This window comes from Haliotis rufescens, unplaced genomic scaffold (genome assembly GCF_023055435.1).
Source record: "Haliotis rufescens isolate VD_foot unplaced genomic scaffold, xgHalRufe1.0.p SCAF_21, whole genome shotgun sequence".
NCBI lineage: Eukaryota > Metazoa > Mollusca > Gastropoda > Lepetellida > Haliotidae > Haliotis > Haliotis rufescens.
In genome coordinates, this window is record NW_025963902.1 from 12,836,560 (window position 1) to 12,861,549 (window position 24,990).

The following is a 24,990-nucleotide window of genomic DNA, read 5'->3' on the forward strand; positions in this document are numbered from 1 at the left end:
ACAACTCTGTGGGGCACGGGTAGCCCAGTCGCTGCGATTCAAGGTGCAGAGTTGCGTCCCTTAGGCACGCCAGAAACCTATGATTGTGGGTTCGAAACCCGGTTCGCCCTGATTATGTTTCTAGGTTTGTCAGCACCATACTCGTGCTGGTGGGTTTCACCGAAGTGGTAAACGTCTGAAACCTGCATCACTTCGGGCTTTACTCCCACATTAAGCTGACACGCCACGATATAACTGGAATACTGTTAAAAGTGGCGTTAAACCCACACTCGCCTACAACTCCATTGCAATGCAATTACTAGTTTCAACGACCACCTCCTTGGTCTAGTGGTACAGTGTCTGCCTGGAGAGTGGAAGGTCAGGGGTTCGATCCCTGGTCGTGTCATAACAAAGGACATTAAAAGATGTACTTGTTGCTTCCCTCCCTGGTGCTCAGCATTAAGGCGATAAAACAGGTACTGGTCGGCTTGGAGTCAGTATACTGTGTCTGAGTGGGGTATTCATGTTAAACTGGGGCATGGTATCTCAGTGGGCTAGCACTTGTACTAGTCCAGACTAGTACATGCAGCCACACACATGCACATCGTTATATAAGTGTAATAATCTTGAATGCGATGTCAAACCCCATTCCACCTCCCCAATTTTTAACCTGAGAATCAATACTTCTCAAGAATGCAGGGGGCGGTCGGGTAGCCTAGTGGTTAAAGCATTCGCTCGTCACGCAGAAGACCCGGGTTCGATTCCTGACATGGGTACAATGTGTGAAGCCCATTTCTGGTGTCCCCTGCCGTGATTTGCTGGAATACTGCTAAAAGTGGCATAAAACCATACTCACTCACTCACTCACTCAAGAACGCAGTGTATACAAACCTGTGAAGTATGGACAATGCTGTGAAGGGAAGTGGATGGGATTTTCATTCAAGTACTGATTTGTATTAAACAAGGACATTAATCAGTTAAACATTATGTTACCAGAATCTTGTTAATCTAAAAAGATTTTTTAGGGGTTTAGTAAATGAACAAGTTTTGTTTTTTTCGGTTCCAATGGTCTCTTGTCTGAAACTCCCAGAACTATGGAAGATGAACTGGTTGGTATATTAGTGGCGGTGTGGACTAGTTGAGGCAGCATGTTTGTATTCCCGTTTTGCTGACCTTAGTTTTAGCTCATCTTTACAAATGTCCCTGGAAGCTGTTCCTTGGTTGGATGAGAATATACTATAGTTGTCGCCACTTGAATAGAATCACAAATTATTGCGATTATTAATTAACGAGGATAGCTGCATATGTGCTTATACTTATAAAGTGAAAACAAGCAATTCTGGTGAATGTCACTTTCAGTAATTACAAAATTGGAAAGTGTGCTTTTCAAAGAATATCCATATTGCTAGCGATAAACAGCATCTTTGAGTTATGATCGAGTGGTTACAATCTTGGTTGGTATATATTTAGCAGTGAACTTGGTCAATAGTGCTTTGAATACATCTGTACGTTTTTTTCTTTCAGTTTGTGTTGGTATCGTACGTCCAGCTCTATTGACCTAGTTTCAAGAAGCATTACAGCAGTTATATTTGTTAATTAATAATCACGTTATTTCATGATTCTGTTTCAAGTTGCGAGGACTACAGATTGCTACTTCATGGCAATATTTCCATATCTAGTACACTTTTAGCCACACGAACATGAAATTGTGAATTTCATTCAAGTATTGTTGATTGTTCTTTTCTTGTGTGAGAAATACTTTTCTTGTTGGTGTAACGTTTAACAATGTGTATGTGATCTGATCAGTGCCAAGAATGTACACCGAGCAATTGACCGAAGGCAACAATAGTTCTTCCCATCATACTCCTCCCCAATGAGATTGACAGATACAAACCTGGGCCCCGTCCCACAATGCCATCTTAGCGCTTAGATGATCTTAACTCCCATTGTTTAGTTGGTTGGTTGGTGGGTTTGTTGTTTAATGCCGCACTCAGTAATATTCAAGCTATATGACGGGGGTCTGTAAATAATCCAGTCTGGACCAGACAATCCAGTGATTAATATCATGAGCATCCATCCACGCAATTGGGATCGATGACATGCATCAACCAAGTCAGCGAGCCTGACCACCCGACCATTGTTTAGCATAGACTATGGACAGTTATTGCTCTTAGATCACTTTGTGGAATGCCAAGGCCTGTTCCTAAACTGATGCGATGATCCCTCATCCCGGTTAGGCCATCCATATTATCATTTTATGTTGCTGATCTTCATGCCCAGCTTCACAGACATCAAGTTAGACAGAAAAAACAGCGTCACCGTTTACCGGTAACATTAGGCTTGACCTGGCAAAGTCCATGTGAACCGGCAAATAAAGACCCTTATAAATCGTTGTTGTTGAACAAAACACCAATGATGTTCATATACGTTCATTTTTCGAACAAAGTCAGCTTGTCTGCTACCATCAGGGTTTCCCCATATCTCTTTCTAGGTTAAATATCCATTTGTAGCGACTTCGTCTCGAAATATTAAAAAAAAAGAAGAGAAAATTGTGACTGTAGTTTGTGTGAATGATGTAGAACTAAGTTACTCCAGACCTGACATCTTTGCACTGAACATGATGTTGAAAGAATTAAAACCAAATAATTTTCATACGTTTGTTTATTTGTTGTAAGTTGGGACTGACAAAATTTTTGGGGGACTGGTCATTTTTAGAGTTGCCAGTTCATAAGGACTGGTAGTTTCAAAAGCCAGCGCGAACCCCAAAAAAGTATATTAAAAAATAAAAATAAAATAATTTTTGGGTGGAGAATAAAACTTATATGTTGTCCGTTGTTTAAGATATGTGCTAATATTGGTTCAGTTTCATCACCGATGGATAGGTCCCCAGCAACCCAGGCTTGTAAGAGGCGGCTAAGTGGATCGGGTGGTCAGGCTTGGTGACTTAGTTGATGCATGTCATTGTATCCCAACTGCATGGATCATTGCTCTTGAGGCCAATGACTGGATTATCTGGTCCAGACTCGAATTTATAGACCATCCTGGAATAATGATGAGTGGGTTAATGAATGGAACTTTTTTCAAAATACTGGTACAACAGTTGAACTGTCAGCACTGGCAGACAGAACAGTTGCTGGCTTAAAAGACTGAAAAGGTAATAGGGAGAGGTATTTCCTCAAATGTCTGGCAATAAAATACACCTTGGAATAGAGTTAATTGTTTTCCAGGACGGGATGATATTTATCAAAGTAGCAAATGTGCGGAGATTGAGAGCTTTTTATCATTGAGTGGGGTATCATTGGTTGGATAGGGTATGAGAAACACAATAGTCTTCTCTGTACATATGTGTTGACTTCCATGGGTTGTGAATGTGTAGATGAAGATACAGTCCATCCAAAAAGAGAAGAGATGGCGCAGCATGTTGGTAGTTCAGGCCAACCTTTGTATAACTAGGATGTTGCTGACAAACAAACATATCAGTACGAATCTGGCATCAAACCCACAATCGTAGATTTCTGGCATACCTGAGGCGGGCAACTCTGTGCATCAATTTGCGAGACTATGCGTGTCCCTCTAAATGCCAATGAACGAGTTTATGAAAAGATCTGTTTCCTTAAGAACTAAGAACTGTCATTGTGAGCCTTTGGGGATGCAAAATACTATGACTGTTTATGAGATGAGTCAAAATTGTAAATTGCTTGCCACACTTACATGTCCATCTTGCAAAGAATTAAACTCAAAAGTTCAGGATGTCAGTGGTTGGTTTTCCTCAGTCTAACATTGAAATCACCATCTACAGTGCGATTCTGATGCAGAACATGTACAATTAGAATGGTAATGGTGTGGGAATACAGGAAGGAGGCGCCGCAGGACTGGAACTCACCAGTCATCAGAGCTCCACAGCATGGCCAGACCAGCATCCTAGGGGAAATACAAGAAAGAAGAGATTGAAATACCCTGCTTCTTACTGTATCAGTATTTGTTGTGGCCTTGTGATAGAGGCTAGGCCACAATAAACGGATTGTGTTATTTATTGTTAGCTTATTTCTGTTCACATGACATAGGTATGTTCGAAGAACTGAGGATGTTGATATTCTCTGTTCACAGACGTTGCTGTCGTATCTGATAGTACTAATACATGTTGTTAATTTCTTTTAACTAAACAGGTAATTAATCTCATGATGATAAAATCCTACCTAAATCCAATTGTGTGCGGTGATTCAAAAGAACAAATAACCGTTGTGTTCCTACCCTTGCCAACGTCTCCAGTTGAACATTGATGCCCGTTGTAGCACTGCGAGAGGAGTAGGCTGAGTTTACTCCCGATTTGACAAGCTTGACAGTAATTTAAAAATGTGTTTACATTTTGAATACCTTTAGATACCTTGAATTAAGATACATGTTTTTTTTCATTTTATGGAAAATGTTTCAGTCACAAATAAACTTATTGTTGTTAGCTACCCATGTGTTGTTGTATGTTTATACGACAACCTGAACTGAAGGACATGGATGGTCCAGTCGTCTGAGGCGCTGCAATTCGCTGTGCAGAGTTGCGTCCCTTGAAAGGCCAGAAACCTATGAAAGTGAGATCGAATTCAGGTTTGCCCTGATTATGTTTCTAGGTTTGTCAGCACCATACCCATACTCATGGATTTCACTGAAGTGGTAAACGTCTGAGACCTCCATTACACTAGGTTTTCTCCTTCATTAAGCTGACAGGTCAAGATATAAATTGATTACTGTTCAAAGCCCTGTTGAGGTGATTATGCATGTCCTAAGAGGCGACTAAGGAGATCGGGTGGTCAGGCTCGCTGACGTGATTGATGCAAGTCATTGTATCCCAAATGCTGGAGGCGGCACGGGTGGCCAAGTCGTCTAAGGCGCCGCGATTCACTATGCAGAGTTGCGTCCCTTGGGCAAGCCAGAAACCTATGATTGTGGGTTCGAATCCCGGTTCGCCCTGATTATGTTTCTAGGTTTGTCAGCACCATACCCGTGCTCTTGGGTTTCACCGACGTGAGACCTGCATCACTTCGAGCTTTCCTCCCACATTAAGCTGACACGTCGTGATGTAACTGGAATACTGTTAAAAGTGGCTTGAAACCAAACTCACTCACTCACCCCCAAATGCTGGATCGATGCTCATGATGTCAATCACTGGATTGTCTGGTCCAGACATGATTATTCATAGACCCCATCGTGACTAAATGGATCGAATGTTCGGGGCGGTATGTTTGATCACGTATCACTGGTTTTATCTTGCCAGAATTATTTATCTGCTGACCGTTATCATGTTGCTGGTGTATCACCCCCCTGGCGTCCCGTGAAGATCCGGGTAGGAATAGGTCTACATAAACCCATGCTTGTAAAAGGCGACTAACGGGATCGGGTGGTCAGGCTCTAATGTATTATGCTATATGCGCTATCATCGAGTTCCAGTGTGAGACGTGTGCCACTGAACGATGCCTTACTTTCAGAAAAGCTCTTTCCAAAGTTCGGTTAGTTGTAGTCGTCTTTAGCAACCCCTACCAGTTGGAGCGACCAACAGGATCGGGCGGTCACGCTAACTGATTTGGTTGGTGCATGTCACTGACAGACACTATCCCTGCTGCAATATCCCTGATTTGACTTACCGTATGTTACCGTGTTTCCACCCTTTGCATGTGTGACTGGTGCCTACGGAGGGGAAGGAAACGCTCACCTGGTATCATCACTATTTGATAGTGATTCAAAAGCACATGCTTATGATACAGTCGAAATCGTACAATGGACTTTGCTTTTAGCAGAGATTTCTCATGATTATGGAAAGCGTTTTGTCCCTTTTATTCATCCTTATAGAAGAACTAATCATGTGTTTGTGAAATATGTGTATATACCAACAAACCATTATTCAAACATAACACATATATGAATTCTACAGGACTACTTATACCAGTTCTAATTGTCCAGGTCCAAAAGAATGTCCTCTGAAATACAATTCGCTATGCAGAGTTGCCTCCCTTGGGCAGGACGGAAACCTATGACTGTGGGTTCTAATCCGGTTTCTCTCCTGTTATGTTTCAAGGTTTGTCACCACCATACCCGTGCTCGTGGTTTTCACTAATGTGATAAACGTCTGAGACTTGCATCACTTGGGTCTTTCCTTCCAAATTAAGCTGACACGCCGTGATATAACTGGAATAGGTTATTGCACTTATATAGCGACGTGCATGTACGTGTGTGTGGCTGCTGTGCTAGTCCAGACAAAATGCCCATGTTTTTTTATAATGCCAACCAGTCTTTGTTTTAGCCCCTTAGTGCAGAGCGCCAGGTAGGATAACAACAGGTATGACGCGACCGGGGATCGAACCCCCGACCTTCCGCTCTACGGGCAGACGCTCTATCTACTAGACCACAGAAGCGGTCTATATCTTGAATATTGTTAAAACAGCGTTAAACCCAAAGCACTCACTCACTCTGAAGTTTTCATTCAGATACAATTTCTAAATGTCTGGCCTCAGTCGTACCAGGAAGTGTCAACCACACACGCTGTCCGAGCGTGTGATAGTCATTGTCCCATGACAAAATAATCTAACATGTTATCACAGTTATCAATCTCGTGTGATTTAGGCTAGGGGAGTAATTGTATTCATGGCCTGTTGGTAGCCTATAAGGGTTCTGCGTCTAAATGTTCAACATTCTAGAGTCAATCAGTGTTAATCAGACCATCGCTGCACCGTTCACTAAATTTGTTTGTTTGCTGTAATCAGCGCCAATCAGTAATAGTCTAGGTCTATCACGGCGGCCTGTAAATACAGTGAGTGAGGGAGTGAGTGAGTATGGTTTTACGCCGCTTTTAGCAATATTCCAGCAATATCACGGCGGGGGACACCGGAAATGGGCTTCACACATTGTACCCATGTCGGGAATCGAACCCGGGTCTTCGGCGTGACAAGCGAATGCTTTAACCACTTGGCTACCCAACCGCCCCTGTAAATACAGACAGGCAAACAGACAATTGTTTATTTACGTCTCACTTTTGATTACATCATAAATAGTACAACATATACAGATGAGAGACAATGTTTAAATATATAAACAATAAAAAATATACAGATACATACACATATTAAACAGCAAAATGTAATCCATATAAAATAGGATCCGTAAAGATACGGGGTAGAATAAGGCTTCAGCAACCCATGCTTGCTGTAAATGACGACTATGTTTGTCGTAAAAGGCGACTAACTGGATCGGGTGGTCAGACTCGCTGACTTGGTTGATGCATGTCATCGTGTCCCAATTGCGAGGATCGATGCTCATGATGTCAATCACTGGATTGTCTGGTCCAGACTCGATTATTTACAGACCCTCGTCGTATAGCTGGAATATTGCTGAGTGCGGCGTTAAACATCAAACAACCAACCAACCATATAAAATATTGACGCCAGATATCTATGACAGTGTAAAATTTGGTTTTGGCACTGGAATAACTTACATCACAATTATGCAGAATAAAACATAACTTATCATCATTGCTGAGAGTACTAGAATCTATGTCATAATACTAACATTTTTCTAAAAGCTGGTTTCTCAGATCATGGTAGAAGGTAGCAAATTAGAAGAACGTGGGCTTCATTTTCCAATTAATTAAAACATTCTCTAGTTTCATCTGAAATATTTCCAAAACGCCCAGTTTCCATTTTGATCGGCCTTACACCACATCTACACTTGGCTAAACTGAACGGTATGTCTTATACCCCGTTCACATGCACAACGTTTACTAACGTCAGTAATTTTGCACATACAGTAAAGTACGGTTATAACGAACTCAAAGGGACCACTAATTTTAGTTCGTTATAACCGTAGTTCGTTATAAGTATATATACAGCATAACTACATCATATAGTCGGGACCTAAAAGTAAGTTCGTTATATCCGTCAGTTCGTTATAAGCGTGTTCGTTATAACCGTAGTTTACTGTACGTAACTATACATACGTGTGTATATGTAAATTTACTATGCGTTCACATGAAAATCAACTTGGGTGTGTAAACAAAGTATGTAAGTCGTGTAAGGCTAACATATTGGTCAGTCTATTTACGACTTTCAACACAAAACAGGTTGTTTTCCAATCAAAGTTGAATGAGAATTCGAAGAGAGCTGCTTCACCGAAAATTTTCGCGTGAAGCAACATGTGTTTCATCTAATTTGTACACAAAGTTTTGACGTCTTGTAGGAAGCGACATATGTATAGAGGCGCATGTGAACGGGGTATAATAATAGGCATATGTCGTAATAGATAATTTCAGTTCCACGTCGTCAGAATAGGCTGACACGCAAGCAACCACGCCATGGGCCCGACCACCCGTTTCACTTGGTCGCTTCCTACGACACGCCCAGGTTACCAGGGACCTTTTCTAATCCAGAATTACAATTTTATTTTCACTGTAACCAATCGCCGTGTTCCTGAGCAAGTTAAAATTTAAGTCGCATCGGCAGTATGTCAGTAATATCGTGACTATAACAAGTAATTCGTGTGTATATCTCGAATGGCCAATATGACATCGCCGTAATATAAGCTCTGGACTGACAACCCAATTAGGTGTTACCGGTTGTTGGTTTTATTTGATGTAATTTGTTTATACCTACTTGGGTGTCCCGTTGCTTTTGCATTAGATCTCGGATATAGGATCATATCGCGGGCTTGTGATCGCTGTGAGGGATCAGAAGTGCTGTCACATATTTGTAGAGTGCTGATTGTACAGCAGCGGTCGCCATTGCGTTACCAACGATTCCAACATGGCTAGGTAGCGAAATAAAGACGATGTCGTAGTGGCCAGCAGCAAGATCATCATGTAATTCAATGATTTCAAATAAAAGTGGATGTTTGCATGACTGAATTTTAATTGCATAAAGACAACAAAGAGTCAGAAAATATAATGAATTGTTTATGTTATTGTTTATTTTTATACTCAGGCGATGTGAAGATGGCCTTCGATTCGGCCGTAAAAATGGAATCTTGATATAGTTTTGGATCCAATGACGGTGGCGCTGGCAACTGCGTCACCATCCTTGGATCCTTCTATAAATATAGACTTGTAATTATCATATGTGATTCTTAATTGACGATGCAAAACTTATTTATTTTGTTCAGTTAATGATAGATCCACCTGTGGCTTTACCAATTGCCATGGTGGAGATGAGAAAATTTGGGTGGGCTCTATATTTTCAGGATATATTTTAGCAGGAGAAATGTCAGATTGAACTCTTATTCTAAGTGGAGGAATAAGGGATGATTTTTAATGTATAGTTCTTCATAAAGGTGATTGAAAACCTATCATTAGCTGGATTGGATTTAGTAGAACGTAATTTGGAAATATACTATAAAGATAATTTAATGAGACGTTGTTTATCGGACGGCTCCTCAGCCTCCAGATTCCGACCATGAATCGGTGAAGTACTTGAGGCTCCCAGGCAAAGCCTCAGGCCTAGGTGATGGATAGAATCTAATAATTATCCCCCGCCCAACAAAGTTGGCGGGGGATATAGAAACGGGCTCCGTCCGTCCGTCCGTCCGTCCGTCCGTCACGTTTCGTTTCCGGAACATAACTCAGAAACCGTTCAATATTTTTTCACCAAACTTTGCAGGTCTGTCAAGTACATGCTGAGCTGGTGCCTTTTGCTATTTATAAATTTTTAGAATTTTTTATTTTTTACGTTTCCATGGCAACAAGATGGACTTAGGTTCTGACATCATCTTGAAATTTCAACAAATAAATAAAAAGCCAAATGGCCCTAAAAGGCTTCCGTAGCCTATTGAATCATTAACACAAAAAACTGTAGACAACAATACGAAATCGGCGACATTGTTTGGCGCAATTATGCAACACAAGTCCAACCCGGTATATTCTGAACGACTCAAGTAACAGTAGTTCGTTAGTGGGCGTGGCTTAAATATTTTACGTTTATTCAAAACAATGTTCTTTGTTAGCCTATTAAATGCCACAGAAAGACCTGCGATTGATTTATATGTGTAAGATGTAAATAGCACCGGTTAACAAACATCAATTTCAAAGTCAATGTTAAAACATTCTGTGAAGACCATAAATCGTTCACAAACATTTGTGAATTTTGAAATAGAATAATAAATTACTGACCATCCCCGTTAGTCGTTAGTTGGCCCTTGAGGCCTATGCACCCGAGTAGCGCAGACACAGGCAACACCACTGTTCATCCTATGCAGCATATAACGTGTGTCATGTCTTTGATCCATGCGGTATGTGCAAAGCACTCTATAGTCACGTCAGGGTAACATTTGGTGCAACGGCTAACTTTCTGGAATCGGTTGCAAACGGTTGCTGATACATGCGATGTTGTACAATGTAGAAGATGGCGTAACCAACAAAACAGAGAACAACGATGGTGGCAGTGATAGAGAGTACCACACATACCGGAGATCTTCGAACGAGACGTCTTTGAGTCGGTGAATCAGTTTGTGCCTCGCTGTCACGTACTGATGGAGAACGAAAGGGGTGACCACTTGAATTCCTCCTGGGACGCGTACCAGCATTTACAGAAATTGTTGGCGAATGGTTTGGCAAACCATTTCCTTTTGACTTGTTCTTACTTCCATTAATTTCGGGTGGTATATAGCTGTTTATGTTTCTGCGAATATGATGAGCATACACCCGTTGCACTGCATGTCGGGGTATTGCATTTTCTTGATTAGGGTTGACATGTGTATCAGACAAACATCTTGGAAGTTCCTTACTGATGTTAACATATACGTTCTCTTTCATTACCATCGGTGGTCTAAGCAGTCTTTCTCTCAAGTCATCCAGCCATTTAAAATTCTCTCCTGTCACTTCAATGGTAGGAAAAACCCCGCGCAGAGAAAGTTGAAAATGTTGAGTTTGTAAGTAAATTACATTGAGAACTCGTCGGTGCACAGCATTGGAAGTTGCCACATTATGTCCATATATATACGCTTTGCTTTGAGGGTTTGTCGCTACTATCAATGACCACGTCGACTCTGAAATCAATTGGTCTCTTTGGGAGATTTCAAAACCTCCCTCACCACCCTGTTGGTGGTAGTCCAAGCACATTATTCCAGACTTGGACAGCCGATCCTTTACCTTTGACGCCAACGATTTTCCAAGGTCGCAGTCGTCGTCATACATTATGTTAACACTGATCCTGGTAGGTCGTGTCTCCATTGCAATGCCAGTGCTACTAATTCATGAATGTTTGAAATATTTCCCCAACTGAACATGCCCCTTCCAATGGCCGATGACAAATGGCTGTATGAAGTATATTGTATGTGAAAATTACTTCCTGAAATAGTATCGGCCGTTGTCCTATGGGCATACGTGCTTCTCATTGATGTGTCCCATAAAGCAGAATGGTCGTAATGGCGAAAATTGTTCTGCTCTGATGCATACTTGCACAAAGATAGCAATCGCCTGCCTATGTCTATGTGTGTGTTCGTGTGTGTTACCTATCCAAACTTTAGGGATATTCATCCTCAATTCAACTAACGTTACACAGTGCACGTATTCCTTCAAGTATATCAGCATATCATTCAACTTCAATTACTGTTTTTTGTTTTGTTTTGTTTGTTGTTTAACGCCCCGCACTCAGCAATATTCCAGCTAGTAATTGACATCATGGGCATCGACCCACGCAATTGGGATACAATGACATGCATCAACCAAGTCAGCGAGCCTCATCGTCCGATCCCGTTAGTCGCCTTTTATACGGCAAGCATGGGTTCCTGAAGACCTATTCTGCCCACTGGTTCAACACTCTAACGAATTGTGGATCAGGGAATATACGAGGGGTGATAATTAAAGATTTCCCCTAAACCACTTAGGGTTATCATATTTGGTTGAAATTTCACATGTGTAATGATACATGTATCTATGGGTTATGTCTGAATTTGCAGCACCGAACTATTAATCTTACCACTTTTACAGGTGTTATGATCGAGTAGGGTGTGACAATGGAGCCAGTAGAATACCAAGCAGTGATTAGGTTTTTATATTTGAAACGTCGCACACCAAAAGAAACTTTCGATGAAATGAAGGCAACTTATGGGGAAGATGCCCCATCATATGACGTTGTTAAACACTGGCATCGCCAGTTCAAGTTCTAGGTCCATCGGAAGTGGGTCAGGGGAAATCTTTAATGAACACCCCTCGTAGATCTTGTACATATATGTACTCTTATAAAATGTGACAAAATTGATCACTTGCGTTTTACGTGAAGGTATACTTGGAGTAATATAACAGCAATGGCAATTTTGTTTTGTTTTAAAAACGAAACATCATTGACATTTCAAAAGCGAAACCATTACTTGACTGCCAGGTATTAAAATAGCAATATGACTTACCGTTGGTTTCTTACCAGCAACATGATACTACTTTGTCAAAGGAAGAGTATGCTAAATACCAGGTACGTCTTAACGTTTGACATTCTAATCGACACATAGCTCTGGGTAAATCACGGCATTGTTTCTGATCTTCCCGTCAAGTCGCCCCATGTGTGTTCAACTGTGTTTGTTGCTGTTACGCTTTCAATTGCCTTAGCATTGCAATGCCTCAAATGATTAAGGCATGCATCACGGCAATATTGCAAGATGGACACGAGTGAGAGAGTGAGTGACATGCATCAACTAAATCAGCTAGCGTGACCGCCCGATCCTGTTTGTTGTTCTAACTGGTATGGGTTGCTAAAGACGACTACAACTAACCGGACTTTGGAAAGATCTTTTCTGAAGGTAAGGTATCGTTCAGTGGCAGTCGTCTCACACTGGAACTCGATGATAGCGCATATAGCATAATACATTAGAGCCTGACCACCCGATCCCGTTAGTCGCCTTTTACAAGCATGGGTTTATGTAGACCTATTCCATCCCGGATCTTCACGGGACGCCAGGGGGGTGATACACCAGCAACATGATAACGGTCAGCAGATAAATAATTCTGGCAAGATAAAACCAGTGATACGTGATCAAACATACCGCCCCGAACATTCGATCCATTTAGTCATGATGGGGTCTATGAATAATCATCTCTGGACCAGACAATCCAGTGATTGACATCATGAGCATCGATCCCGCATTTGGGGGTGAGTGAGTGAGTTTGGTTTAACGCCACTTTTAACAGTATTCAGTTATATCACGACGTGTCAGCTTAATGTGGGAGGAAAGCCCTAAGTGATGCAGGTCTTAGACGTTTACCACTTCGGTGAAACCAAAGAGCACGGGTATGGTGCTGACAAACCTAGTAACGTAATCGGGAACCGGGATTCGAACCCACAATCATAGGTTTCTGGCGTGCACAAGGGACGCAACTCTGCACAGCGAATCGCGGCGCCTTAGGCGACTGGGCCACCCGTGCCCCGGACACAACGACTTCGTTGAAGGTCCACATGCCGTCAGTGATACTCATTTAATTTATGTGCTTCTAGCACGCTGCTTCATGTTTAATGCAATGTTCAAAATCAGCTGTGCAGTTAGGTATTAGTCCAAGCCATGTTGAGTGAGTGAGTGAGTTGTGTACTATGCCGCTCGATTTGAGGTGTGATGCCGTAAGATGGTAACCTTGAAGATTTTTAACTTCAAGACAAGGTGATAAAAATGACAGCGACCCATGCGGCTAAAGTTCTTTATTCAATGTTGCTATGACATGGCAATACTGCCCAAAGCTTATCTTGAAACCCCGTGGTCGCCATGCAACAACCCCTGATGAACATAAGATAATGGATCTTTGGTAAGGTTCTGCGAATCGGTTGGTTCTGTGCCATGGTACCACGATGGCAGGGTTTGTTTGCTCAAAATGTCAGTCACTGTATTGTCTTGTCCAGACTTGATTATTTACTTGTTTCGTTTAACGTCGCCATCGGCAATATTCCAGCTATACTAGCCACATAAAGAAACTGTGAACGGAGAAAATATAGATATAAGGGCACACCGTCCATATATGAAATATAGGTTTGAACACAGCAATTATTGGAGACATTCAAACGCTAATGCATGTGCCGTGCGATATGACGTCATTGATGGGGGCCTATGGACGTGCAATGTGTTACTGCACGTGCATCCTGTGCAGCAGTACACAGCATGTGCAACTCAAAATTCGCTGTCACTTTGGAAAGCATGATCTGTGGTCATTCAAAAATTCAAAACTTCTCAGGCGCAGACACAAGCATATCACAAGCAAATCATGCCAAGATTGACAGCTGCACAGCGTCATGAAGCCATTGGAATGATCCGAGCGGGAATGAGGCAACAACAGGTGGCAACACATTTCCAATGCCATCGTAACACGATATCGGCATTGGTGAGGCGTTATCAGAACACAAATGACGTTGCCGACCACCCACGTTCAGGACGTCCCCGAGTAACGACGCCAATACAGGACAGATGGATTCGAGTTACACATATCCGACACAGGTTCCAAACGGCAGTAACGACGTCCCAGACAATTCCTGGACTGCGCCGTATCCATCCCAACACTGTCAGGAATCGTTTACGACAGTACGGGATTCGACCACGACGCCCTGCCATACGTCCCATCCTGACACACCGTCATCGAGTCAACCGTCTAAGATGGTGTCGAAATCATGTTCGCCAACCTCGAACATGGTGGAGAAATGTTGTCTTTACAGATGAATCGAGGTTCAACATTTCCAACAGTGACGGGCGCCAACGTGTCTACCGGCGTTTGGGAGAACGTTATGCACGCAACTGTATTGTGGAAAGGTATCGTTTTGGAGGTGGCTCTGTGATGATTTGGGGTGGGATAACAGCACGGCACCGAACCCTTTTGGGGGTTGTTCAGGGCAATCTCACTGGTGTTGGCTACAGAGATCAGATTCTGAGGCCTGTGGTCATTCCTTTCCTGCAACGTCATGGCCCGGGATTGACATTTCAACAGGACAACGCTCGTCCTCACATGGCTAGGGTCGCAATGGATTTCCTTCACCATAACAATGTCATGTTACTGCCATGGCCTGCACATTCTCCAGATCTCTCCCCAATAGAGCATGTGTGGGATGAAATGGAGCGCCGTCTGCGTCGTCTTCCACATCCTCTAGATAACGTCCGTGACTTGGCACAGGATTTGAGGAGGATATGGCAGGCCATTGCCCAGGCCTTCCATGCCCATTTGGTGGACTCCATGCGTCGCCGATGCACTGCTGTGATTCACGCACAGGGTGGTCATACCCGTTATTGACTTTGTGACTTTGTCGTTTGACCCCCTACTCCATTTTGATTTTCTGACGTCATCGTAACAGATGTTGTTCAGGTCCCGTTGACATTTTCTTATGGTCCGATCATTCAGCTGCTACAGCGTCTGCATCATTTTGTTCTTGCTGTGTTGTATTTCAATCCAGAATATATTTTCTCCGTGCACAGTTTCTTTATGTGGCTAGTATATATGACGCCGGTCTGTAAATTATCAAGTTTGTACCAGACAGTCCAGTGATTGAGACAGTCAAGCGAGCCTGACCACCGAAATCTCGTTCGCTTCTTACGACAAGCATGGGTTAATGAAGACCAATAAATTATTGTAGTTTTTTACAACCCCATGGGGATTTCAGGTTAGAAATAGATAACCTGCAGCATGTTCTGGTCCTAATTGGATATTTGATGGGTCCATTCGTCATGCTCGGTACCTTGGTTGATTCTGTGTCGTCAAACCCTAACGGTTGTGTGTCGCGGCTCACAATATCACTCAATGGAGAATCTGGTCCAAAATCGAGTCCCGTTATCAAGTTAGAATGTTGGCTATTTGATGTAAGGTGAGGTGAAATGGGGTTTAAAGTCGCGTCCAAGATTATTGCACTTATATAGCGACGTGCATGCACGTGTGTGTGTGTGTGGCTGCTTGTACTAGTCCGGACTGATACCGATTTATAGTGCTAGCTCACTGAGATACCATGCCGCAGTTTAACATGAATACCTCACTCAGACACACCCTACTGACTCTGAGGCCGACCAGTCCTTGTTTTAGCCCCTTAATGCCGAGCGCCAGACAGGGTAACAACAAGTACCATCTTTTAACGTCTTTTGGTATGACGCGGTCGGGGATCGAACCCGGGCGGACGCTCTACCACTAGACCACGGAGGCGGCTTATTTGATGTAAGAGTGTTTGTTGTTTAACGCTGCATGGCAATATTCCAGGTATATTACTGCGGTCTGTAAATAATCGTGTCTGGACCAGACAATCCAGTGATTGATATCATGAGCCTCGATTCACCCAATTTGTGATATGATGACATGCATGAACCAAGTCAGCGAGCCTGACCACCTGATCCGTGTTTGGGTTCAATTTCGCTTTGAAAAGTATTCTAGTAATAAGCGTGTCAGCTTGACGTAGGAGGAAATATGATCTCAAAGACACATTCTGTAAAACTATAAGATGACCGTAACACTAACACGCATGCATTTATGTGAAGCACAAATGTATCAGTACCTTTTCTGCTGCATTTTCGCTTCACCGTCAACAATTCCCAGATGCTTGACATGGTGGTCAAAAGAAACGTATACATCGTTATAAACACAATTTTTCAGGGGCTCAATGTAATATTATCACAAACACCTTCTTGATATGCATGGTATGATTTAACGGCAACACAATTGCGTTGCTGCAAATTTCACCTCTTCATTTCAGCTTTTTTACATTATGAGAATATGGTGCTTAATCAGGTTCCATAATAGAAAGAAACGTAGATCACTAAAGGAGTCCCATTAGAAAATGTTTGTATTACGAGCGCATTTGAAACATGTTTTAAAATACACCAACTGTACTAAAACAGTATCTCATGGACGAGTGTTGTTCTTTCTTGTATGAAACACTTGAACTTAGCTACTCATTAGCAAAATAAAGTCTAAGGTCGTAAGTAGTTACGGGGATGAATGCTGTGAAGTTTCAACGTCATGTTTTGTTTATTGGGGATGTTCTGAACCAATTATGCCACAATGCTTCCAATACTGCGATACAAAAATGGATGTCCTTCTACTTGATTTCAAACGTATTTGTTTACAAAGTGTGCAATAGATCCTTGTAAACTGCAAAAGAATCACAAATTCAAACAAAATATGTCAATAAGACAAAGAGTTTTCAGATGCATGCATATGATCTCTCTGGAGTTTCGTGAAAATTGATATTCTATCTGAATTCGATTATCTGTCCATAAGCAGAGTACATGTTGTTGTGTGCTACCCACGCTGCATCCGAATGATCAGGTGATGATAAACATAGTCATGTACGCACATGATGTTATGCTGCACGTAAATTGGCCAGCTTCAGAGTGGAGGCAAACGATTTGAGACAGTTAGCAAAGTACAGCTGATGTTTTCACCCCTAAATAATATATATCTTTTGTATGGAGTACAAAGTTCATACCACGATTTCAGGTGACTATTTCTGGGGTGAATAGTCCCTTTGAGTAACACCTGTAGCTCAAAGGTTCAGTAAAAGTAAACTCCAGTGCCCAAATGACGGCCTCCACCTGTCGCTCCTCCTGCCAGACGTTGGATTTGCTGAAGGGAAAACTGTAACCCCTCAACCTTCTATTTCCTCACAGGCTGCTTGGGTTGTATACTCCCTAGGGAGCTGAGAAACATAATGGAGAGAGCACTGATCCATTGACTGGTAATCATGTGGTGCTTTGAACATGCTTTAGGGTGTGGATTTGGCTCATTGTAAATATGCACAATACCATTATTATTAAGTATGTCATTTATTAGTCTATGAATGACAAATATATAAGCTACAATAAACATAAGGTCATTGACAGTCCAATTAATTTGTATAAAGCACAACATGTAAACCATGCACAGCTAGGACTAACATATGACATGGTACATTGTATAACACATTGTGAAGTAAAATAGTACCAAGGTTAATAGAAGTTCAACTGTTCCTGTGCTGTGGTTCAGCAAATACAAGGAGCAAAACCAGTACAAGGGGCCAGGTACTACAAGGGGCAACACCAGTACAAGGGGCCACACCAATACAATGGGCCAGGCCAATACAAGGGGGCCACACCAATAAAAGGGGTCACATCAATACAAGGGACTCCACCAATACAAGGGACCAGGTCAATACAAGGGGTCAGACCACACCAATAGAAAGGGACAGGCCAATACAAGGGTTCAGGCCAATACAAGGAGACAGGCCAATACAAGGGGCCACATCAATACAAGGGGCCAGACCAATACAAGAGGCCACATCAATACAAGGGGCAACACCAATACAAGGGGCCACACCAATAAAAGGGGTCACATCAATACAAGGGACTCCGCCAATACAAGGGACCAGGTCAATACAAGGGGCCAGACCAATACAAGGGGCCAGGCCAATACAAGGGGTCACACCAATACAAGGGTTCAGGCCAATACAAGAGGCCAGACCAATACAAGGGCCAGGCCAATACAAGGGGCCAGACCAATACAAGGGGCGAGGCCAATACAAGGGGTCACACCAATACAAGGGTTCAGGCCAATACAAGAGGCCACATCAATACATGGGGCCAGGCCAATACAAGGGGTCACACCAATACAAGGGTTCAGGCCAATACAACGGTCCAGACCAATACAAGGGGCCAGGCCAATACAAGGGGCCACATCAATACAAGGGGCCAGGCCAATACAAGGGGCCAGACCAATACAAGAGGCCACATCAATACAAGGGGCAACACCAATACAAGGGGCCACACCAATAAAAGGGGTCACATCAATACAAGGGACTCCACCAATACAAGGGACCAGGTCAATACAAGGGGCCAGACCACACCAATAGAAATGGACAGGCCAATACAAGGGGCAACACCAGTTCAAGGGGCCACACCAAAGAAGAGGCCAGGCCAATACAAGGGGTCACACCAATACAAGGGTTCAGGCCAATACAAGGGTCCAGACCAATACAAGGGTTCAGGCCAATACAAGGGTCCAGACCAATACAAGGGGCCAGGCCAATACAAGGGTTCAGGCCAATACAAGGGGCCAGGTCAATACAAGGGGCCAGGCCAGTACAAGGGGCCAGACCAATACAAGGGTCCAGACCAATACAAGGGGCCAGGCCAATACAAGGGGTCACACCAATACAAGGGTTCAGGCCAATACAAGGGTCCAGACCAATACAAGGGGCCAGGCCAATACAAGGGGCCACATCAATACAAGGGGCCAGGCCAATACAAGGGGCCACATCAATACAAGGGGCCAGGCCAATACAAGGGGCCAGACCAATAAAAGGGGTCACATCAATACAAGGGACTCCACCAATACAAGGGAGCAGGTCAATACGAGGGGCCATATCAATACAAGGGGCAACACCAATAAAAGGGGTCACATCAATACAAGAGGCCAGGCAAATCCAAGAGGCCAAATCAATACAAGGGGCCAAATCAATACAAGGGGCCAGGCCAATACGAGGGGCCAGACCACACCAATACAAGGGGCCAGGCCAATACAAGGGGCCAGGCCAATATAAGGGGCCAGGCCAATCCGAGAGGCGAAATCAATACAAGGGCACCTTCAAACATCTGAAAGATGCATCAGCTAACATCAACTAGAATCCAACACACTTGGAGACAGCTTGTCTACAGGTAGTAGAGTCTGTCAGCCAGGTGTGGAGATGGCTCCCGGTGTAGGCTCTGACCGACGAGGAACGCCAGTTTGTGAGCATACTGGCATGGGGCAGGTACCCGAATGGTCCCCTGAAACAGAGAGGATAACTCGTTGATAGACAAAGAAGATGGATCAAATTATCCACATATCCTGAATGCAGTTCCATATGATTAATTATTAATCAACAACAATGAGTTTATCAATTTCCTTTTATGCATCGACTTGTTAGTCCAGCCAAAATATAACCCCAAAATTCCAGCCTAGTTCGGCAAGGGTGGAAATTGGACTTTTAAAGTCAGTTAACTCCCTTGCCTCAGGAAGATGCTCCTCTTTAGTCTTCTTAGAGCATTGGGGATCTATTCCTCGCTACTGTGATGGAATCAAATCATAATTAGAAGTTTCTGTTGCTTAACCCTGCACTCCCCAAAGTTTCAGCTATATGACACTGGCCTGTAAATGATCAAGTCGGAACCAGACAATCCAGTGACTAGTCATAACGGTACTAGAATCTACATCGAAATGCCACTGCATGCATTAGACCAGAACTTGTTGTCCATACATTTTGACTTTATCGTAATCCAGTGACTGATACTGTGAGTAATATCCAACACCATCTGGGTACGATGCAATCAATTTTGATCTCTTATGACAAACATATGTTGCTGAAGACCAGATTACCAGCTTATTCTAAGCCTGAATGCCTATGGAGTGTAACTGGTTTATTTTGTTTGTTTGTTTGTTTGTTTGTTGTTTAACGCTGCACGCAGCAATATTCCAGCTATATGACGGCGGTCTGAAAATAATCCAGTCTGGACCAGACAATCCAGTGATTGACATCATGAGCATCAATCCACGCAATTGGGATACGATGACATGCATCAACCAAGTCAGCGAGCCTGACCACCCGATCCTGTTAGTCGCCCCTTATGACAAGCCTAGTCGCCTTTTACAGCAAGAATGGGTTGAAGACCTATTCTACCCCGGATCATCATGGGTGAGTGGGAATTGGTAGAACATAAGGTTTAACAAACATAATATTTGGGATAACACTTTCTAGGTAAAGCAAAGATTCTAGTACTCTTTGGGGTTGAATCCCATATGGAATTGGAACCCACACTCCAAGAGTGAGGCACCTAATCGCCAGCACACAAAGTCAGTGATCTAACCCACAGCCACTGTGGCTTCCACCAAAATAAAAGTCCATCAACTGGTATTCTAGATCACATACTTTTTGTACCCCTCTGACAAGTGAAATTGGCATGGCTCACATGGCGGAAAGCTATGAATGCACAATGCCATTTAGAAAGTGGTCATATGTAACAAATGTTATATTTGGGATAACACTTTCTTAGTACAGTACAGATTCTAGTACTTTTTGGGGCCGAGTCCCATCCGAGATTCCAACCCACACTGCCAGAGTGAGACACGAGATAGTTCTAGCTGTGATACTGACCGGCCAATTGTAGTACAGGTGGGTCATCTTGTAGGCCAGTCTCTGCATGCGGTCCGGAAGAAGATTGGAGTCGTCCCAGATGACGTTGTAGTGGGTGGGGGACACCGTGCCCTGTCTCACTGACTGGCTCACCAGGAAGAAGTCGTACCTATTATGGAACAAAGTGAGGTGAGGTGAGGTGAGATGGGGTGAGGTGAGGTGAGGAGATATGGGGTGGGGATGAGGAGATATTGGGTGAGGTGAGATGTGTTGTGTTGAGATGTGGTGAGATGAGGTGAGGTGAGATGGGGTGAGGTGATGGCAGATAGGGTGGGATCAGGTGAGGTGAGATGGGGTAGGGTGAGGAGATATGGGATGAGATCAGATGTGGTGAGTTGAGTTGTGGTGAGTTGAGATGGGGTAAGGTGAGATGAGTAAGGTGATGACAGATAGGGTGAGATCAGGTGAGGTGAGCTTGGGTAGGGTGAGGAGATATGGGTCGAGTTGAGGTGAGATGGGTGAGGTGAAGTGGGATGAGGTGAGGTGAGATGCAGTAAGGTGAGGAGATATGGGGGTGAGTTGAGGTGAGGTGAGCTTGGGTAGGGTGAGGAGATATGGGTCGAGTTGAGATGTGGTGAGTTGAGATGGGGCGAGAAGAGATGGGTAAGGTGAAATAGGGTGAGTTGAAGTAAGATGGGGTGAGGTGAGTAAGGAGATATGGGGTGAGTTGAAGTGAGATGAGTGTGGTGAAGTGGGATGAGGTGAGATGGGGTAGGGTGAGGAGATATGGGATGAGGTGAGATGTGGTGAGCAGATATGGGGTGAATTGAGGTGAGATGGGTGAGGTGAAGTGGGATGAGGTGAGGTGAGATGCAGTAAGGTGAGGAGATATGTGGGTGAGTTGAGGTGAGATGAAGTGGGGTGAGGTGAGATGAGTTGAGGTGGGGTAAGTTGAGGTGAGACGGGTAAGGTGAGGTGAAATGGGATTTAACATCTTGTTCAAGGTTACTGCTCTTATTCAGCACAATGCATACAGATGTGTGTGTGGTTGCCTTTACTATTCTGGACTAATTCCAGTGTTATAGCCAACCAGTCCTTGTTAATCACCTAAATGACGATCGCCAGGCAGGGTAACAACAAGTGCCATCTTTTAGGTCTTTTGGTACTGTGAAACAACGCAGAACATTACTGTCAGGGTTGAAACAGTGAGCGTAATAACATTCCACAACTTACATCTTAGTGACTTCTAGTGAATTTCTTAAGTCATTCTCTTAATATCAGAAGTGGTGACAATACCTGTGATGAGATCCCAACCAATATCAATGAGTGGCTCCAAAGTTTTGTAATGCGAAAAATGAGTTTTGTAAGGGTAAAAAAATAAGCACCATCCCAAAATCATAAAGTCTCCCACATGTATTGCTTTTATTTCCATTTTCAAAAAATATATAAAAAACCTAATACTTAAGCATGTTAAGAAGAATACGATTCAATATAGCATGTGCTTACATCCCCTTAAATGCACAAAAAAGCAGTGCGCACACACCTAATGTTATGGTCATGGCAGCAATAGGAGCTTTTATGACCTTTGTTTGTAAATAATCAAGTCGGGACGTGACAACCCAATGATGGATATCATTAGCACCGATCTTATTCAAGTGTGTTGTTCTTCACAGGGAACAAGCATAGGCTGCTGAAGACCAATTCTACCCGGATCTTCAGGGGGAACAAGCATAGGCTGCTGAAGACCAATTCTAACCCGGATCTTCACAGGGAACAAGCATAGGCTGCTGAAGACCAATTCTACCCGGATCTTCATGGGGAACAAGCATAGGCTGCTGAAGACCAATTCTAACCCGGATCTTCATGGGGAACAAGCATAGGCTGCTGAAGACCAATTCTAACCCGGATCTTCATTAGGAACAAGCATAGGCTGCTGAAGACCTGTTCTAACCCGGATCCCCCACTCCTCCAAATATAATAGTCTTGGTTCTCAGGCACCGCCCATCAGCAATAGGAGTTTGTATGCTTCTTTATGTAGGGTGGCCCTTTCCCTGGATGATGGTTACTTGGTTACATACTAGTTTCAACAAACCAAAACAAACCCAAAAACACCGCCTGACCGCTCTATAGTTTCAAAAGTCATTGCCTGAGAACCAATTCTTTTATTTTTTTAAGCCTAAACATCTGTTTTTCATTGTCAGCAGCTTCAAAATTAAAGGTGGGGAATGAGTACTAGATGCTAGATCTCCTCCCAGCTCTGAGCTCACCATTCCTTCTTGGTGATGACTGAGTCCACTAGTGTGCCAGGAGGGGGGTTGCTCACACGGTTGGTCTTGGAGAACAGTCTTGTGCCAATTCGCTTCTTCACCACAATGAACGACACACGTGGACTGAAATAAAAAGCTCAAAATAACCTTTGAAGTAAAGATTTGAAAAAAAATAATTTCAAAATCATACTTCTTTTTCCCTTGTCATTTCTCAATGGGAGACACAGTTGTCAAAGTTGCTGGGAGAGTTGTGTCCCTTGGCCACGCCAGGAACCTGTGATAGTGGGTTCGAATCCCGGTTCAACCCTGATTATGTTTCTAGGTTTGTCAGCACCATACCCATGCTTGTGAGTTTCACCAAAGTGCTAAACATATGAGATTTGCATCACTTCGGGCTTTCCTCCCACATTAAGCTGCACTCAGTTATATAAGTGAAATACTGTTCACAGCGGCATTAAACCCAAGTCCCTCACTCACTCCTCGAAGGACTGGGTCAATGTGAACATTTAACAGATATACAAGCAGGGGTCCGGAAACGGTCATATGCGCCGGACATGTCAGATTGGGAATCTTAAATGTCTGGTTTAAAATATTGCTTGCCGCACATTTAAATTTTCTGTCCAGACATCTTAAAAATCAAACGGGGTCCAAATAATTGATGAGCGTTATCGCATTCTTCAGCGAATTCAGGTGAATAAACAGGCATAACAAACTTGGTCAATAAAAGTTTGAAATTTGATATGAAACATCACAAGACATGATGATTTACATGATGTAGCTCTACATGTAGTACTCCCCTGCCAACATATCCTGGGTTTGTGTGGCATCCAACAGAGAGATGCAAGTGTTGTAGCTCTACATGTAGTACTCCCCTGACAACATATCCTGGGTTTGTGTGGCATCCAACAGAGAGATGCAAGTGTTGTAGCTCTACATGTAGTACTCCCCTGACAACATATCCTGGGTTTGTGTGGCATCCAACAGGGAGATGCAAGTGTTGTAGCTCTACATGTAGTACTCCCCTGACAACATATCCTGGGTTTGTGTGGCATCCAACAGAGAGATGCAAGTGTTGTAGCTCTACATGTAGTACTCCCCTGACAACATATCCTGGGTTTGTGTGGCATCCAACAGAGAGATGCAAGTGTTGTAGCTCTACATGTAGTACTCCCCTGACAACATATCCTGGGTTTGTGTGGCATCCAACAGGGAGATGCAAGTGTTGTAGCTCTACATGTAGTACTCCCCTGACAACATATTCTTGGTTTGTGTGGCATCCAACAGAGAGATGCAAGTGTTGTAGCTTTACCATTCCTGTCCACTGCGTTGAAAGCTCTCCATGACCTGGGGCAGCTCATGACTGACGACGGCCTCCAGCTGGCCGTCTCCAACACCATCACGATAGATGAAGATCCTCTGAGGGAGAACGCCATTTACTTCTTGGTACTTTCTCAGAGCAGCTGAAATAGATTGAGACACTGTTAGACATACAGTATAACACTGTGCTACTTGTAAATGTCACAACAATCTATTGAACATTACCAGACAGTTATTTATCAATAATCTCATATCTACCAGACAATGCCAGGGTGTTACCTGTCCATACACTCAATCATATCTACCAGACACTGCCAGGGTGTTACCTGTCATTACATTCATATCTACCATACACTGCAAGGGTGTTACCTGTC

General features: G+C 43.3%; 2 protein-coding genes across 4 annotated transcripts in view; one reads left to right on the top strand and one right to left on the bottom strand.

Annotated features, from left to right (window-relative positions):
- Window positions 1-17,696: 17,696 nt before the first annotated feature.
- Window positions 17,697-24,990, bottom strand: part of LOC124117352 (piwi-like protein 1) — a 28,702-nt gene continuing 21,408 nt past the window's right edge. For all 3 annotated transcript variants that reach the window (XM_048401261.1, XM_048401263.1, XM_048401262.1), the window contains 4 exons: window positions 24,609-24,759; window positions 23,300-23,422; window positions 21,054-21,201; window positions 17,697-19,689 (listed from right to left, as the gene is read on the bottom strand). In XM_048401261.1, the coding sequence (XP_048257218.1) occupies window positions 19,573-19,689; window positions 21,054-21,201; window positions 23,300-23,422; window positions 24,609-24,759 (539 nt within the window). In that variant the 3' untranslated portion in view covers window positions 17,697-19,572. The remainder of the gene's footprint in view (window positions 19,690-21,053; window positions 21,202-23,299; window positions 23,423-24,608; window positions 24,760-24,990) is intronic.
- Window positions 18,776-19,222, top strand: LOC125382960 (uncharacterized protein Mb2118c-like). The gene has a single exon (XM_048401346.1). It carries the CDS (start codon window positions 18,776-18,778, stop codon window positions 19,220-19,222), a length of 447 nt encoding a protein of 148 aa, XP_048257303.1.